Here is an 18,462-nt window from a genome sequence, read left to right as displayed (position 1 = left end):
TCTTTTGAATCCGTAAAAGTGCGAGGTTACCTTATCTTCGAATGTAAAATGCAAAGTACTGAAATCTATGAAGGTTTGATAATGTGAAGTATATGAATAACAATGCAGGTTCCACAATTAATTACTTCCCCCATGAATACATTTATAGAATATAAAAGGGAAACTGCTTTGAAAACCATGTGTCACAAGTTTTGAGATTTCAGATTTAAACTTCCGCGATAAACTGAATTAAAATTTTACTTTAAAGGAGTGACAGTGCTGTTTACCGAGCTCATGAAAAGTCGACATTTCTCAAAAGACATGTACGCCACAAGTGTATGATGATCTAATAGAATATGATACACTGCTGTAGATTTAACAACCCAACATTATATAAACTAGCTAAATAAAAGCAACTACAGCAGTAAAATGCAACATACACACTAAAGCAGCAATATCAAATTCATGTTTAATTTATAAACTTAATATAGTGCATATTATGTTTGCAGCCATGATGCATGAATAAATAAAAAGTACCTTGAAATGCTTTCATTGTGATTCATGATCTTTGCATTTATTAATAATAACAATACTTAGTTATTGAACGAAAAATACAAAAAAGTAATATAACACTGTAATTAGGACACAGCTGGTTCTTCTGTATCGCTGGGGAGGATGAGGATGCTGGTTGGTCTGGGTTAGTAAAAAACAATATGGTGGTGGAATGAGGAGTTTGAGAGGAAGGTGATTGGTAAAGGAGAGAGGTCAGTGAATGGATTGTACAAAGGAGGGAGGTGATACTAGTCTCTGATGTGAGGTGGAGACAGGACAGAAAAAGAGAGGACATAAAGACAGGAGCGAGAGGGAGCTTCCCATACATTACAGATAAGGCACTTGACATACAAAAAAACATAAAGCATGAAGACAAAAAAGCAACACTCATTTAATGAACTCCTCCGGAATCTCAGAGCTCAAACACTGACTGCTAAAAAGGCATTATCTTATTCCTCTTCAAATAGAATACCTGTAAACCCGTTTCATACACAGAATCATTCTTAAAATCATTCACTTAGATCAAAAGTTATATTCTAGGTTAAAAAAAAAAAAACATTACCCAGGATACAAGGCAGTGAATTGGAGATATCTGGTTCATGTTTGTAAAATCTGGAAATGGTTCATCCGTCACATTCCATTCACCTTAGTGAAACTACTGTGTTCCCCCAAAGAAGCCCACCGTCGCTATGATTTTTACTGAGTCATCAGTTTCCACGGGGGGAGGCATCAACAGTGTGACTCAGCTGGATCAAAATGCTTCAAACAAACCAGAGGAAGAAAACATTCAGCTCCGTCGAAAACTAGAGGGAAGCTGAGATTTATATTGCAGGGTAACATTTCAGATTCCTGAAAGCAAGATGATTGAACACTTAAGAGAGATGTCTCTTTTGGAAGCAGGAAGAGTAGGTACTAAGCAATATTGGATGAAGAAAAGAACAGAAATCAAAAGTAAGATTTTGCTTTCAGTATATCTACAAAAGTGACACCAAAGTTGGCCATTTGACCTCACAAGGCAGAAAAATAAATGGCACAAGCGCCATTGGAGAGCAAAAGCACGCAGTCCTACTGCACACTCTTGTAAGAGAAACTCTTTGTGCAAAGACGGTGCAATAGCTTAACATTTACGTAATTGCATAGACAAAAAAATAAGGGAAATGAATGCCCACTTTCACAACGCAAAACCAACTTTCATCTTATTTTGTTCTTTCAGTATAAAACAAAACAGGGAACATAAAGCAACACAAGATCAAAGCAGACTGCTTTGAAATGGCATTTTATCAGCCAATAGCTGGCTCTAAGGCACACTGAACAAGGAAAGCTGTAGAAGAAGAAGCAGCATCACCCCCCCACCCCCCCCCCTCCCGCCCTCCCGCCCTGCCTCTCTCCCTCCTTCCCATCACAGTTCTCCCTCCATTTCCTCCTGTCTCTTTGAAAATTTGGAACTGACTTCCCACACTGACAGCGACACATGATTAAGCAGAACAGTCGTGCCACTGAATGTAGTGTCTATCATTTTCTGCTGGATCTGTGTGCCCTCTAAAAGTACGTTTGTGAGAGTGTTTTTGTGTTGTGCAGAAGTAACAGTGTCACATTTTATCAACATACCTGCTGTTCTGTGTTTTAGGGAATGACATGCCCCCCCCCCCCCAACCCACACACTGTCTTCTTCTTTTCCCTCCCTCCTGCTCCCCTACAGAGGGAAATGAGTCCTTTATCACAATCCTGCGTCCTGACGTTGTTTTGCTTTCACTCTGTCTTGCTGTGATTGTTGTTGTGGACTGTGTGACCATTCTGCACTGGTCCATTTTTCTTTGTGTCCTTTTTAACCCCCTCCTCGTCTTCCTCCTCTCCCGATTCATCCGTTTCATCTTTGTCACTCCTTTCATCGTCCACTTTTTCCTGGAGAAAAAAACCCCCCCAAAAAAACATGTCATTAATCAAGGAGACCCCCCGACTCAAAATGTTCTCGAGGTCTGGATCCTGTCAGAACAAACTCAAACTGTCTTATAAATATGCAGACTTATTCCCTACCTCATTCAAACAGTTTTACATCGCCATTATTCAGAGGCCAATCACAACTGTTGATCTAATGGATAACAGGTTTCAGCACTGCTGAGGCATTTTAGTAAACAACAAAGATGGCTGCCACTGAACTGAAACATTCTGCATTTGCCTTTGCATCGGTATTACAAAAGAAAAAGTTTGGATTGCGATAAAAAAAAAATCTTGGCTGCTCAGTCATGCTGTAAAAGTTAAATGTGGGAACTAGCTACCTAGCCTAGCAGCCTACTGCTACGTCACATGTTTCAATGACAACACTTGGGACTTCCCCTTGAAAGCCCAAAATGAACTGAGAAGTTCCAGATTCTTTCAATTGTGGGTTTCTATATTTGTGTCATAATCAAAGATGGATGATAAGGATTTAATCACCCCAGTCACTATGCATTTTCATTGTTTTTTTGTTAACAGAATCTTTAAGTTTGCGTTTGACTTCTTGGTTTGCTTACATTGTTGGTGAGGAAGCGGACTGCTATGCGTATGATGAGGATGGCCCAGAAGATATGCAGACACTGCAGAACCATTAAAAGGCCGTTGAAAAAGTAGTAGCCAAAGAAGGGTTCATAGATGGTCACAGGGTACACCCACGTACAGTAAATAATCCTGAAATCGAGAGAGAGTGAGGATTAAGGACACGGTCACTTGGATAACCTGCAGTTAAATATTACAGCAAGAGATGAAATCATTGTGTGTTAGTACCTGAAGGGAAAGATGACCAGACGAGTGATAATGAAGATTGCAGCAAATACGATGAAGATGTAGTTACAGGCATTTCGCCATCCAGCATAGTTGAACATCTTTGCAGACTGTCAAAGGGAAAGAGAAAGAAAACAGTTAAATAGGTTAGTTGTGGATTAATAATACATTTCTTTGAATAATAGAAAGTGTATTGGTTTACCTCATAGACCATCTATAAGAAGTGTATCAGTTGAGCAAGAAGCGACTACATGGTGACCACAGGGAGGATGCACATTGCTCGATATTTATCCTGGTTGAAAGGTTGCTGTGGTAGTGGTTTGTTAACCACAGGTAGCTACACTGTAAAGCATACTCTGCTTTGAAATCTGTTCTCCTCCTAAAGAGGCCATCATTTACAACTCTGACCTCATGCCGTAGTGAAGAAGACTGAAATCTAGAACTTGAGACGATAGACTCATTAGGAAGTTGTTTACTGAAGTAATAAATCAATCACATTGTAGGCTAATTTTCACATCTGCTTCCCTGACATCCGACTTCTTTCAGCAACGATCAAAATTGGCATCGGCTGCACTTTTGTAACTTAGAGGCTACACTTCTTTTTATATAGTCTTAAGGTTAAGCTCTGTCCCACTAAAGATACTGGTAACCTCACTGTAGTTTTGTCCACAAGGTGGCAGCATATGATCAGAATGAAGCACAGCACTCACTTCATCATGACTGAACATAACTTTAAACTGCCTGATGAATAAATTACAAATTGATTGCTGTTGAAGGGGATACATGACAATCAAACAAAATAAGATGAAGTGATTATTGGCCCCGTTCATTTTTATACCTTTATTATGTGTTACTTTTCCATTAACAAAGCTCACCAGTTGGGATTGAAGGCACATGTCTGTTGTAGGTACAGTTTGTTGTCAGTGAATGTAATTTACTGGAATGACCCCGTGGAGACTTTTACCTCAAGAAAGTAATCAGCGGAGTCGTGCAACAGCATGATGAGAGTCCCAGCACGGATGTAATTAACGCACCAGGAAAAGCTGATGAGGAGGATGGTGGCTAAATGATGAACGATCTGCTCCTTAAAGTCCTAAAAAGAACGAAAGGAGACGTGTTAGTGATGTGTTCGCTGAAAAAAGGAAAATGACGGGAATTTGTGTTATGCATGTTTGAGTGGGTCTGCTTTGTAGGTGTTAAATCCTTCTTAGAGGCAACTTCATTATATTGTTGTGTTGGAGAAACACACTGTGCCTTTTTGGCAGGATTTTCCCCACTGTGCTCAGCTGACCCAGGTTGAGCAAAGTCCAAACATTCACACACACACACACACACACACACACACACACACACACACACACACACACACACACACACACACACACACACACACACACACACGTGTAACAACACTCTAATGTCCACCCACAGTGCAAACCAGATGTAAAACTGCACAGAAAGAACATTGTATGTTGCTACAAGTACATCATGTTCGACTCAACCATACAGAACATACACAAAAACAATCAGTCTGTTCCCATAGACATATTTTTGTGATCCCCAGAAAATATTCACATACTTTTCGTTTGACATCAGAAGCCACACTGAAGAGCAGAGAGCAGTAGAAACCCAGCTCAATCATGTAGTACCAATACTGAGATGGCAGGAGAGTCTGAAAGAGAAGGAACTGATCTTTAATTTTGAAAATATTAACACCAGTTATTCTTTACATCTGTTGGTCTGTAAATGTCTACAACATGTTCCAGCATCAGAATCCCTATAGCCTATTATTTAACATGAGTAGCCTCCAAAAGCAAAAATCTTTCATTCTGAACTTATAGATGTGAAATGTCTCTCAGTGCCCAAGAACATCCAACCACATTGAAGAAACATTATTCAAGATCTCTGTAAAGGAATTTGAAGTACCCCCGAAGGCATTTTCATGTAGGTGCCAAATTTAAAATAAATTGTAAAGACTTCAGTGTTTCCCCTAGGTTTACAGCGTTGGGAGGGGGGGGGGGGGACACACACGCCGACACAAACACTGGAAGGAATCTTGGTGTTCATACGTTACTTTTAATGACAGCTGTCCTTTTCTATCGGAAAGGTATCCTTAAATGACTTCTTTCCCTGATTTCTGACTCTATCCACGATCTTATCCCTACAATAAAGGCCCAAAAAGCCCCAAAATAAATCTTTAAAAAATATATAATATAATGGTAGGGGAAACACTGGACTTTTAAACACCTGCAGCTAACAGGTGCATTCAGTGTACATAACCATCCCAGAGACGTACCAGCACAGGAAAGCCCTGCCACATCTCCTGCAGGTCATACAGCCAAGGTTTCTGGAAGGAAAGATGTGATGTGATTTAGACAGCAGAGCCCCACAGGTGAGATCATATCGCCCAACTAAGCATGGCAATGAGATTACTACGGTATGATGGTTGTTTGGTCACTAATGAGAATGTTTACATTAAGAGACAAAATGAGGAGGGGTGGAGGTTAACAAGGAAGTACTCACATCAATGAGGGCGGCCAGGCCAGCAATGAAAGCAAGAAGGTAAAAGGTAAATCTCCAACTGTAAGAGAACACACATACACACACACACTTTCTACTCAGTCAATGGGGATAAGACAATAGACTATTTTTCAACCCGCAGACACTTAAAAGCATCTCATAAACACACACACACACAACACAATCTCACATACAGACGTGAACAAACAGGGAGCAGCTAGGAAAGAAACAGCAGGCTGCATGAATGGCCTAGAGATCTGGGGAACTACTCTGAGTCAAATCAGGACAAACACACACATACATTACACACACAAACACACTGACAGACAATGAGTGCTGTCAGACAGTATCCTCCCTGTTAATATCCTGTAACTCAGACAGTGAGGGGTCATTCCCAACCCAGCCTCTGGTACAGAGGTGGGGGTTTCACACATGAAACACAGAGAAATAAATAAAAGAGGGGAAAGGGGAACAAAGTGGAAGAAGAGACCAGCGAGGAAAATAAGGGAGAGACACAGAAAGCCTGTTCACACAGACAATAGCTTGATTCAGAGGAGAAATGTCATACCATGCAGCGCTAAAGACAGACCACAAACAGCAAGTCGCAAGTATGCAGTCACATGCACATCCGCACAAACCGAGACAAGCTTCAAATGCACAACATCAATCCACCACGGACTAACTTAAATGAAATGTCGCACACACATCTACAGCAAACTCATCCGTCTAGATTTATCTTCTTGTAGAGTGAAGGGTTAAAGGGTCACTTCATCAAAATTCCAAAAGCTTTTGAATTCAGGTTTAATTGGACCAGGTGTTTGTAGATATACTGTAAGAACATGCTGAAAGGAATTGAATAAAAAAAAACAATCTCCCCAGATTTAATTCTTAATGTTGAGAAACTCTGAGTACTTAAAGCTCCTGAAGATATTAATGTATCCCGTGTACTGAGTGGTACCTATTATGTCTTTGGTGCAAAAAAATCTCTTCCTGCTTAATGAACTGCTAACTTGTTATTCCAAAGAAAGCAGTAAAAAAGTAATACCTATTAAAAGGTGTGTGTGTGTGTGTGTGTGTGTGTGTGTGTGTGTGTGTGTCTCGTTTTCATTTGCGTGAACTGACCCTTTAAGTCACATAAAATGCTTGAAATGATCTGCTGGCAAACATGAAATGCTCATGACAATGAAGCTAACGGTGATGATTGGCACGTCCCTACACGGTTGTTATACATGAAACACCACATGTACAGTAGGTTGGACTAATAATAATATTATATAATGCATTTGTCTTTGAAATATTTGCCACATTAGTTTTGTGTCACCAGTACACATTGTGGATCCAGCCAGCTGCCACTGGCTAGTTTCAGTAGCTTTGTATCTTCACGCTTACATACTGTTGGTTTAGCTCCTGCCAAACATAAAAATAACCAACAGTGGTGACAGAGGCCCTGTTTCTGAGGCCGTTGTGCTAATGAATATGTGAATGGTTGGATTTGTGTGTGTGTACACGTGTGTATGCGTGTGTGTGTGTTTGAGGCAAGAGTGGGGGTTACAGGCACGGTAGCAGCCGAGTGGCATTGTAATGAGTGCATGTTAAAAATAGAGGGCTGCTTTTGCCTTCAGAAATGTGCACATATAGCCAGAGGAACGTTCAGCTGTCTCAACCTGCTCCATACAGTAGCTGTATATAAGTGTGTCGATACAGCATGTTAAAGAGTGTTTGAATGTGTTTCTTACCTGGCTTCTCGAAACTTTTTGAGCAAACTCGGTCTGTCCTGGTTCCTTCGTCTTCTGAACCATCGCTGCACTTGTCTTTCTGACAAGCCCGTCTTTTTGCAGAGACTTGCAACAGAAGTCTTAAAGCAGCACATAGAAGTCAAATATAAGTATGTAATATTCAGACTCTATCTTTTGAATTATGAACGGCTGTGGGCCAACATGTACCTGTGTGGGGTTTTTGGTAATGTTACAGAAGTAGGACTCCAGTGTGGGGTTGTGAGGGGCTTTGAGCCGTACTGTGTCTTTGATCCCGAGCAGGGAAGCTAGAGGTGTAGCCACTGTCCTGCAAAAAGAGATGAAATGTAGAGACAATAAGGAAATTAAAGAAGCATTGATAAAGCACAAGATGCAATCTTATAAACTGATTTGATAGGTGAGATATGATCTGCCAAAAGTTAAGGTCATTTCCTGCTTTCGGGTGCATTTAAAATCCACCATTTTTGCCTTTTTAACAAACGGCTAACACCTGCTAGCAGAGGCTTTGTTTCCTCTAGTAGGCGTGTTCTGGCATTTCTTCAAATAAAACTCCTTCGCTTCCTTTTATGTTTTTATTGAAGGGAGACAAATACACCTAAACAAAATATACAGAGGGATCTTTCTCCTGTGACAATATCTGCGAACAAAAAGATCATCAAGTGTTTATTATCATCAAGTGTGTAAATGTCTTACTACATTACTGAAGTCTAGTTAGCCAGCTTTGTAATTTTTGACACTCTCTAGTTGGACGGGATGTAGGACTGAAAAACACTAATGAGTAAGGGAGATTCTTGGTATTGGCAATAAAGCACAGGTGGAATCTGTAACGGTTGTCTGATTTCCAAAAGATTAACTCCTAGAAACAAGAACATTGTACTTGTTTGGGCAACAACATGAGACACTTGAAAGGTTGGAGCTTTAGTTCTTTTAATCTCGGGCCTAGCACAGGGAATATTGAATAATTACATTGCAAAAAAACTGAGATAAAATAACTGCATTCAGAGGAAACTAAGGTAATTGCAGGTGAGATGATGACATCACTAAATGATGGACTAAAGTGGAGAGAAAACAAAAGAATGGCAGTGAGTAAGACTCAGTAGAAGGATTTTAGACAAAATACATTTTTGAATTAACAAAATAAACACACACATAAGTTGACGAGTACAAGCATTAAGTAGGACATGGGGAAAAATGAACTGACCTTTCAAAGATCTGTCGGATGATAAGGAATGCAAGTGCGATGGGCAGGGCCACCCACAAGTCACCGGCTTTAGCGTATACTCGTCCATCCCGATCCTCCAGGTCAGCCCAGCCCAGGCCTTTTGGAAACCACAGCCGCTCCTGCCAGAACCAATCGCTCAGCCCCAATATCATCCTGCAACACAGGACACACATTAAGTCAACAACAAGTCTACGAGATTATTTCACTCAGGATACACGTCCTAGCGGTAGAATCCACACATTTATGTAAACAAAACAGTGACTTGGTTTCATATTAAATCTGAGAAACACTGTGCAACAAGAGGCACTTTAAAGGCTAAAGCTTCAAAGGGTGGGCTGTGTGTAGAGGAAGACATCTTTGATTAGGAATGTTTGCTACCATGTAATTAAGATAAGAAGAGATGGTTTCCTCTCACTGGAGGCCTGGCTGTTGTTTTCCCTAATGCATAAAACAGAGCACAAGCTGCATGCTGGGAGCTCAGGAGGCCCGAGTGAGGGAGGAGAAATCAGACCAACAACTAGGCTTCAAGGTTTCAACACCACCAGTGCTGCCCTGAACAGACAGCAGCTGCAAGAGTTTAATTCAGAGAGTACAGAGATGAATGTTTCTGCTGCTGAGATGAGGGAGTGGCTGAAAGAAAGTTTAAAAGGGTGGCGGCGAGGGAGAAGTATCATCAGAGGGATATGAGTCATGATAGGTCCATATGTGCAGAGCAGCGGGGGCGCCCCCACACACTCCATCTCTGGAGTCCCCTCGCAGATCTACAGTTACTCCCCTCCCGCCCAGCGCAGCTGTAAATGCCTAAACCCTGTAACTGCTTCACTTCCACTCCCATCCCCGCCCTGCTTCTCTCTGCCAGGAATCAAGAAGGATTCCCCCTTCGGTCCAGAGCACCAAAGCTGTTGGAAATACTCTCCCTCTCACTGCTATCTTCAAAATGTGCTGCTCAAATGAATCGGTTTCATAAAATCATGCTGATGTAAAGTAATCTAAGAATAATTTGCTTAACTAATCATTTGTTCTTCAAAATAGTACAACAAAAGTTAAACTTCCTAAGCCCATTGATCTTAACTTAGATTTTTTTCTGAACAACACCTGAACCTCCAAGTTATTGACTATAACTATATAACAAAAAGGTTTAAATACTCTTAAATAAGTAACATACCTTCTACATTCTTAACCTGCTCAAAATACGTTCAAGCAGGAAGTTTCATACTCATTGATGCATCAAGTGATCATTCCATCATGTCGCTCCCCTTTTAATCCGTTCTCCTCTCTGCTGCTGTCAGTTTGTTGTCTCAGCTCAATCGTTGCAACCCTTCTCCATCCCAGACACCTCCAACACATCTCATCAGTGTCCAGGTCCAGCTCCTCAGCTAATCCTGCTTCCTTCCTTCACCACCACCAATGTCTACACTTCATCAAGGGGGGTTTCCTGTCCTGCTCTTGGGGTCACTACGACTTTGGGTACATGAAGACATCGCAATGGGGTCTCTATTTGCCAAAGACATTACACATTTCTCATCATTTTCTGAACTTCAATATGAAGTAAGGAAGTCTCGCCTGAATGAAATACCTTTAACCCATATTGTGCTGTTGCTCTTCTTTCATCACAACAGCTGCAAAATGTAGAAACAATAACTTTTCTAAAGGTTTACATGAGACAGCTAACCGGTCGTATTTGGTGCAGCGTACGTAAGCTGGAAGCCAGAAAGAAACTTTATTAAGGGAAATTGATTGGTATTAACAGTAACCTGTACAACAGCATAGGAGGACATTCAAATACAAAGTCAGTGTTGAGACATGATGCTAACTAGCTCTTAAGGCATGTGCGTCTCGTGCCATGTTTCACTGGATCATAATCAATATCCCCCAAAGTGCAGGATAAGTCATTGATATTTTTGTTTTTTATCAAGGAAATAATACAAACTAAACTCTATCGTTTATAATACCTGAACAATGAATACTGGCAAAAAAACAGCATTTAATTAGTTTTCATGTAAACTTTATGAAAAAGGTGTAAAAATGAGCTCAAATTGAATTGAGTCAGGTAAGATTTATCAAAATGACAAGGAAGAGTAGATTTAGTAATGGGCCAGCTTCTTTTGCTTAACCGTTTTACAGACAAACAAAAAAACTGTTGTTGTTTTTCCATAAATGTCCTTTTGTCCTGATTAGGTCTTTGAATCAAGCTAAGTCTGATGAGTTCTTGATGGGGGGTTTTACCCACACAGATCTTCCCTTATTTAGTCTATCCTAAAGGCGAAACACATGGCTGCTACGTTGTACCCTCTGACACTGTCTATGAGACATGTCATGGTTCAGTGAGTTGCTTGTTTTCCACATCATGTCATGTTAGTCATGGCCCCCTTTTTCCTGTTGCAACAGCGCTTCTTGCCGAGCACTGGGCTCCTCTCTCTCCCTCTCTCTCTCTCTCTCAGGTAGTGGTGGATGGGAAGGGGTGACATTTTCCCTGTAACTTTGCCAACTCTTCCACTTCAGTAGCGCTCCATCTCACTTCTCCTCTAGAGTGTCCTGACAAATCTGGCTGAACAACAAGTCTGTCTCCATAAAAAAACAGAGTAATTACACCAAAAACTGATGACATACAAATGAGATTCTGGGGGGGAAATAAAAAATGGTTCCAAGGTCAGAAATGCTGAGAGAGGTAGACAAATAATCTAACTAAATGTGTTATGAATGATATCTGATTAAAAAAAACCTACTTTAAACTTTAAATAAGTGTACTAGCTAGGATCAACTAACACATGGAAAACCTGAAAGCTGAAAACAAAAAGATCTGAATACTTGAAACTAAAGAAGAAACATCCCTGCTGTGTGGGAGAGTTTAGAGGATACATTTAGGGTTACTAGTTGAGATCTCAGTGAATTCAGCAAGTTAAATGTCTTTTCCCAACACAGCTTTTTTAAACATCACAACCCATTGGTCCACAAGATCATATGACCAGACTCTGACCATTTCAAAGGTCCAATAACGAGAAAGGATTCCTCTGGCAGGGGAGGGAGAAAGGAAGCTTCCTAACAGCCTCCTCTCTCTCTCTCTTTTTTACTATGAATATACATTATAGGGATGTGGTGATTGTAAACAGAGATCAGGCTCTACATGCTTCTGACACGCTTCTATGTTTAGTTTATAAATTCATGATGTAGTTTGTTGAGAATGGATGAAATGAAGGGAACCAGCCTCCGGAAATACCCAAACCGACCAGACTGGAACCTGGTACAGAATCTAGGAATATGTAAACACACTGCCAGCATACAGAGGGAAAGCATCACTTTTCCCATTTACACTCCAGTGTTTCCCCTAGGTTTACAGCGTTGGGGGGTGGAGGGGGGGGCACGCCAACACAAACACTTGAAGGAATCTTGGTGTTCATGTGTTACTTTTAATAACAGCTGTCCTTTTCTATCAGAAAGGTATCCTTAAATGACTTATTTCCCTGATTATGGACTCTATCCACTATCTTATCCCTACAATAAAGCCACAAAAAGCCCAAAAACAAAAAAAATATATATACATATATATATACGGTATATATATTATTATAATTTTTTTTTATTATTATTATCATTTTTTTTTACTTGACCTTCAAGGGGGGCGGGGGGTGCTGTTGGGGGGGCACTCCATGCATGAATAACATCTAATTGAGTTTTACAGCCAAGCAGTACTTTGTTTATCTGACCGATAGGAAATGAGTCGACAAGGGGAACATAAGTCACGAGACAGTAGCAAAATGCTGACTGTGTGAGTCACTCAAAACATACAATCTATGTTTGTAGAACTACCCATTTATTCTTATCCATCCTTATGTTCGGCTGTTCTCTGATCGGAATCATTCAAGTCACTAAATTAAAAAAAAAGAGTTGATAAGTCGCAGACAGAGTGGCACACTACTACTACTGTCGACATCACACAAGGTAAAAAGACATGAGTCCAAATGTGTCAGGTTGACTCAGATAAGTCAGCAGCTCTTGATTATTACGTGGAGTTGAATTTAACATGAGCGCATATAGGTTTCAAATTACAGCATTATGTGTACTTGCTGTTGTGGCCTTACAGCTACAATACAAACTAATACACGCATGCAGGTAAGCTCAATCTGCCTATGAAGAAATAACTGTTACTCAATCAGGTGCAGGGTATCAAGTTCAAACTTGTTAAGTCATAGAAATACAACTATAGAGTTGGTCTCAAGCCTCCCATAAAGCTTTTACTGTTAGTGAATTATGACCTTTAAAGAAGGGGTCTTTTTTATAACCATTTTTACATTTCAGATCATTTTTGTGTGAATGACTGTGTGTTTGTGTGTGGTATGTGGTATGTGGTATGTGGGTGTGCTTTATGCCTTTTTAAATAGAGAAGGACCGTGGACAGAGTAGAAAACTGGGATGATATAGTGGGGAATGATATGCAGCAAAGTGCCGAGGGTCGCGTTCTAACCCCACGTCGCCCGCTTCAAGGACTATGGCCTCTGTACATGTGATGTCACTGATAGGCTATCCAGTCCCGCAAGTTTTAGATAACTTTAAACCATTATTTTCCTCAATTTTCTCAATTTTGTCATGTAACTTTATGTAGAATGTGTTAAATTTACAAAGTTTATCATTTCATTCTTTGATTAGATACTTTTAGATTAATGTTTAAAGATAAGCTAAATCAAGAGAAAAGTTAAGTTTACATTAACATAGAAAAGGAGGTTTTATTGGGGGGGTGGGGGGGGGTGTCTTATTCCTCATTCTGAGTTAATAAAAAAACTACTATTTAGTACCAGTGCCAAAGCTAAGTAACATTATTACCACCAGTATCATAAGCTTTGTGAACCTGATATATTGGTTTACTTCATACCAAAGTGTAGTAATTCATTCTCAATGAGTAATGTAGTCCATTGCTGATACGATGCAGGGATTTCCCTCCAATAAAAGAGGCTATATAACTGTAATAACATAATGATCATTTTACTGATAAATCTGTTGGTTTTGTTAATTAACTCAACGATTGTAAAATTCCCCGATGCCATTTAAATGACGTTATCATGACTGACCTCGTCTAACAGAGCTGATAACCACTGAGGAGTGTAAATAGTATTAGTGTGCTGTAAACATAAGCTAAAGATAAGATATACTTTATTCATCCCAGCAGGGAAATGTAGGTGTTCCAGCAGCCAGCATACATACAAACACACAACACAACACATATATACATACATATCCCAAAAACAAAACAAAATGAGAGCTTAGACCATTAGGCAATTAATAAATTAGAAAAAATATAAATTACAAATTATTTCATGGAACCATTGAGTTAATGTTATGTTACTGGTGCAAAGATGTAGCTCTGCCAAACATCAGTCTAACTGTTGACAACAGACTATGTTTCCACTGACATCCTTCATTTGTGGTCCCACATTAATTCAATTCAATTCAATTCAGAAAACTTTATTTGTCCCTGGGGGGGGGGGGGGAATTCAAAAAAGCCAGAATTAAGCCAGTTTGTAGACCACAGATACAAATCCTGGGGCATATGGAGGGATAAGTTGCACTCATCTCTACAAATGGTCCATGAGTTGTAAATCATGTCATGCATTGGACATATTGAGCTCGAGGGTTCTGAGGGGTGACTCATGGTCATCATTCACATCTTAGAAATTCCTCTGGATCTTAAGTTTGCCTGAAAAACCGTTGAGCATAATTTCATTAAAGTGCGAGATTAAAGGGTTGGGCAAACACAGAGATGGCAGGAAATGATATGCTGTGAGTAGGAGACAATTTGAAATCATCCTAAGGGCAGACAGCCCGTCTGTGGTGATCTGTTTCATCAATGTTATCCTTGTTTGAAATAGAGATCACAAGAAAGTCAACTTCAATATCTTTGACACTGATCTGTGGCCCTGATGAATTATTGATGAGGAGATTCAATCTATCTGCAAACTGATTTGAATGAGGCCCGTTCAGGACGTGTGAGGGTAATATTGTTATGCTGATTCTTTTCAGACTGGATGCTGGATGCCATATGAAGACCCTTTTGAGTTAGCAGTGTTACCTCAGCCTGAGCCATTAGACCGGCACCTGGACACATGTGGGGCCATTCTCTTGGAGGAGAGGTACCTCTAAAGGGTAATGATCTTCAAACATTAGCAACACTGACGTACTGCTGTGGAAAGATAGCCAGAGCTCAAGATATTTGAATCAGACAATAGTTTTCATTCACAGAAGATAAATTAGGTATTTTTCTATATACAGGTAAAGGACGGACGGACGAACTAAAAAGTAATCTATATTTTCGTCTCGAGAGGTTTTCTGTGACTTCACCCACGGGCTCACTTAAAGTTTAACCTGTATGACAAACTAATTGCTGTGATGTTCCCCTTTGCTTGCTTTTGTTGGATTGAACCGTAATCCATATATAATTGACAGTGACTACAGAGACAAGCAACACATCCTCACATTTTAAAAAGCAGGAAGCATAACATTCTTTGCATTTTTTGTTAAATAAATGACTGATTGGTTGAGCACTACCGTCAGGCTCTCATGGGACTTTGCCCAATAGTTAACCTGATGCAGGCCTGCATACAAAGATTGTCAATATCTACATTTTAAATTTCCCTGTTATCATGTCACAGATTTACATACAGCTGAGTAGTAATGTGTTTTCAAGGCCATGAACAAACCCCATTAGAAAAAGAGGGAAAACTCTTTTTTTTAGTGACTGCTGTTGGACGTACTTGAATCTCATTATTACAGCTACTAAAAATCAATTGGAGATATTCTTATCCCTGACTGTTTTTTTTCAAGCTCGGTTGTCATTTGTGATGCCCATGCTAGCTTTAATGTTGCTATCCTCCAAAACGGAATAGCGGAAAAAGCTAAGTGAAGACCACAATGGAGCTAGGAGCAGATGTCCCAAACGAAAACAAATCACCGAAGACACTAAAAAAAAACAAAAAAACACACAATTTACACACGTTGTCATACGATTGCACAAAGGGTGTTTCTTTGTGTGCTCACTGGTGTATTTTCAGTGTTGTAGTGACAGTGATAATGTGGCTTAATCCGCAGCTAGTTAGCAAAGTTTAGAAACAAGACCCACTATTGGGCCATGCGCCAGGCAGCCCTCGTTGTGGTAACAGCAGATAACAACGTGTAACGATGTTTAAGTTACACCTCCAATACGTTATTTTCCTCCTTTTTCAGGCGTTGAACCCCCCCTCCCCCAAAAGGGTACCCCATCTTTTTCACTTAATTGATTCCTACATGAATGCGTAATGACGTCCGAGGAAAGGATGCGAAGCGTGCGCCCCCTCCTCACGCACACATAACGGAATAATGTGCCGAGATGAAAGTGAAACAGTACTTACTTTGGTGTTTTTCCTCCGTTGTGTTGCGTAAAGTATGGCCTGCAAACACAAACAAATGTTCTCTACAAAGGCGTCCTGGTCCCTCTTAGCCAGCTAGCATAGGGGGGTGAGGGGGGGGGGACAATACTAACAGTCCTGTTGAGTGTGCCCAGCCCGCTGTGATCAGGAGGGCGCAGTAAGTGTCCAACTTTAGTGTCCGGGTGGATTTTTACATGTTTCCATGGTGTACAAAGTTTGTTTTTCTTCTCAAGTTCAACATTTGTGGAGTGTAAAAAAAAAAAGAAAAAAAAAAAAAAGAAAGTGGCGACAGAATGAAAAACGTGCGAGATGCTGCAATGCGACCGGCAGCTTTGCTTGAACACAAAATGTTCTGCTGTTTTTTTTCTCCCCGTCGTGTCCCAGAGAATTTCTCTCAACCCCACGTTGTGAGTCCGGGGAGTCGGAGGGGTCTGAGCGAACGTCTGGCCGGGCAGAGGCGGAGGTCAGGCCGGCAGGAGAGCGGACAGAGAGTAGCAGACAGAGAGAGAGAGGAGGAGTGAGGGGATAACGGAGAGGGTGGGACGCAGATGACGTCCGAGCACATGAGAGAGCATTTGGCTGACACACACTTACACACATCCGCATTTTGTTTCCGCTCGGAGGAAAGTTTCACTGTGTTATTTTCGTTTTATCGTTGATCTGAATTTTAATTTCACAGTCCTCTATTTACTATTATAGACCAGTTCCTTTTTAATCAAGGCTCTGTGTCGTCTCATTGTTGTTGACCCATTGTTACTGGGGATGACCCCCTCTACTATATGCAAATGTAACATTAGTCTATTTGTTAGTTTTTGAGTAATTGAGGGCGAAATCAATTATTTTGATTTTATAAAATGTATTATTCTTAGGGTCTCAGTTTGTTTTGATTTTCTTTCTTTGATACTTTGACATGCCCCTCAGAGCTCACAGACAATACCTCACGTTTTTTTAGGTGAATAAATAAGCAACCATGTGTCAAGTTAAAGTAGCCTACACTTGTCTCTAAATCTCGTGAAATGTGAATCAAAGGTGAATGACATGGTAGATAATCTTTCTTTTTGTCTGTTATCATATATGATATGATATATAACAAGCATGTGAGGGGTTAACAAGCTGACATGTGTCACAGAATAAAGGTCTCACTTACCTTAGGTATGTAAAACAGTATACTTCAGATAGTAACAGTGCACATGTGAGACGGGTTCAATGGACAAGGTCAGTGAGGCTTCCACTGTTCCTCTTGTGAATGGTAACCACAACCACTCTGGATCATGCTTGATTTGTCATGTATCTTTAAACACAGTAGACCTAACAGGTAAAATGGGAATTATCAGCCCAATATAGACTTGTTAATCTTTTTAGCCGACCAGTGGGTCGGGATTGAAGAAAGAAGCCAAGCAAGCAGTAACAAACCAACAAATCCAAAGCAGAGATTTGTTTGTTGACTTCCATCGATTTTTTATTCTACACTTCTAATTTATCACTTCTTATTAAACTATGTCAGAATCTGTATTTTTATACTGACAACTGCACACAACTGTCTCTTTAAGTTTTGTGTGAGTAGAGCAGAAGTTCCCAAAGTTGGGTTGCAAGCTCCCAAAGTGTTATATGTTCACTCATGGAAATTACCTGTATACTGCTCAGCCTTTCTTTCAATAACTTACTATATTAAATAATTGTATGTCTTTTAGGCTGTTGATTTCTTTTGTGTTGTTCTTTTGTGCTACCTGTGTTTGGATAGGCCTATTAGTGCGTGGGTGTGGGTGTAGCCTTAACCACCTCCAGGGACAGTGAGGGTCCCCAGTCTTTGGCACCCATGCTAATCCCCATATTTTGGAGGTTACAAGCTGAAAAGTTTGGGAACCCCTGGCCTAGATTATAATAATTAAAAAGGTTTGAGAACCACAGATGTATTAATGGTCCAGTGCATTGGTTATTTTTTACATCTCTTGTGCATTTGGTGAATCATATTTTTTAAATACTGAATTATGTGATCATTAGACTCAGTAATATCTTATCTCATAATTTGTTCTATCCCTTTTGGAAAATATAACTAAGATCTTCTTACCAAGGGAAACGATTGCCCCTCGAGGGAGGAGAGTTTAATCCCAAAGTTCAAACAAAAACAGTTTTAATTCTGCTGATAAATAAGCAGCATACTCCCAAAAATGAATATATGAGATAACAAGCTTGGCATACCAGCTTGATGTCAAACGTTTTCTTTCCAACTCTGCTTAAACTCTCTCTACGTATGCCCCCTGCTGGTCAGAAGATGTATGTGTCC

The 18,462-nt window shown here is 40.2% G+C and overlaps 1 protein-coding gene across 1 annotated transcript; it reads right to left on the bottom strand.

Moving 5' to 3' along the window:
• Positions 1-526: 526 nt before the first annotated feature.
• On the bottom strand, positions 527-16,687 carry cers2b (ceramide synthase 2b). The gene is made up of 11 exons (XM_020637173.3): positions 16,161-16,687; positions 8,764-8,937; positions 7,752-7,869; positions 7,545-7,663; positions 5,812-5,869; positions 5,585-5,635; positions 4,868-4,960; positions 4,253-4,381; positions 3,292-3,398; positions 3,042-3,195; positions 527-2,433 (listed from the first exon to the last, which is right to left on the bottom strand). The coding sequence occupies exons 2-11, from the start codon at positions 8,934-8,936 to the stop codon at positions 2,281-2,283; spliced, it is 1,155 nt and encodes a 384-aa protein (XP_020492829.2). The 5' UTR covers position 8,937; positions 16,161-16,687; the 3' UTR covers positions 527-2,280.
• Positions 16,688-18,462: the final 1,775 nt, after the last annotated feature.

Source organism: Labrus bergylta, chromosome 8 (genome assembly GCF_963930695.1).
Source record: "Labrus bergylta chromosome 8, fLabBer1.1, whole genome shotgun sequence".
In the NCBI taxonomy this organism is placed as follows: Eukaryota; Metazoa; Chordata; class Actinopteri; order Labriformes; family Labridae; genus Labrus; species Labrus bergylta.
Note: the sequence above shows the minus strand (reverse complement) of the source record. Positions and strands in the feature narration are given on the sequence as shown.

Coding starts and splice junctions, on each gene's coding strand:
- cers2b (XM_020637173.3), bottom strand. CDS start 8,936: ATGATATTGGGGCTGAGCGATTGGTTCTGGCAGGAGCGGCTGTGGTTT. Junction 7,664..7,751: donor TTACCAAAAACCCCACACAG/GTACATGTTGGC, acceptor TGCTGCTTTAAG/ACTTCTGTTGCAAGTCTCTG. Junction 4,961..5,584: donor GGCAGGGCTTTCCTGTGCTG/GTACGTCTCTGG, acceptor CTTCTCTTTCAG/ACTCTCCTGCCATCTCAGTA.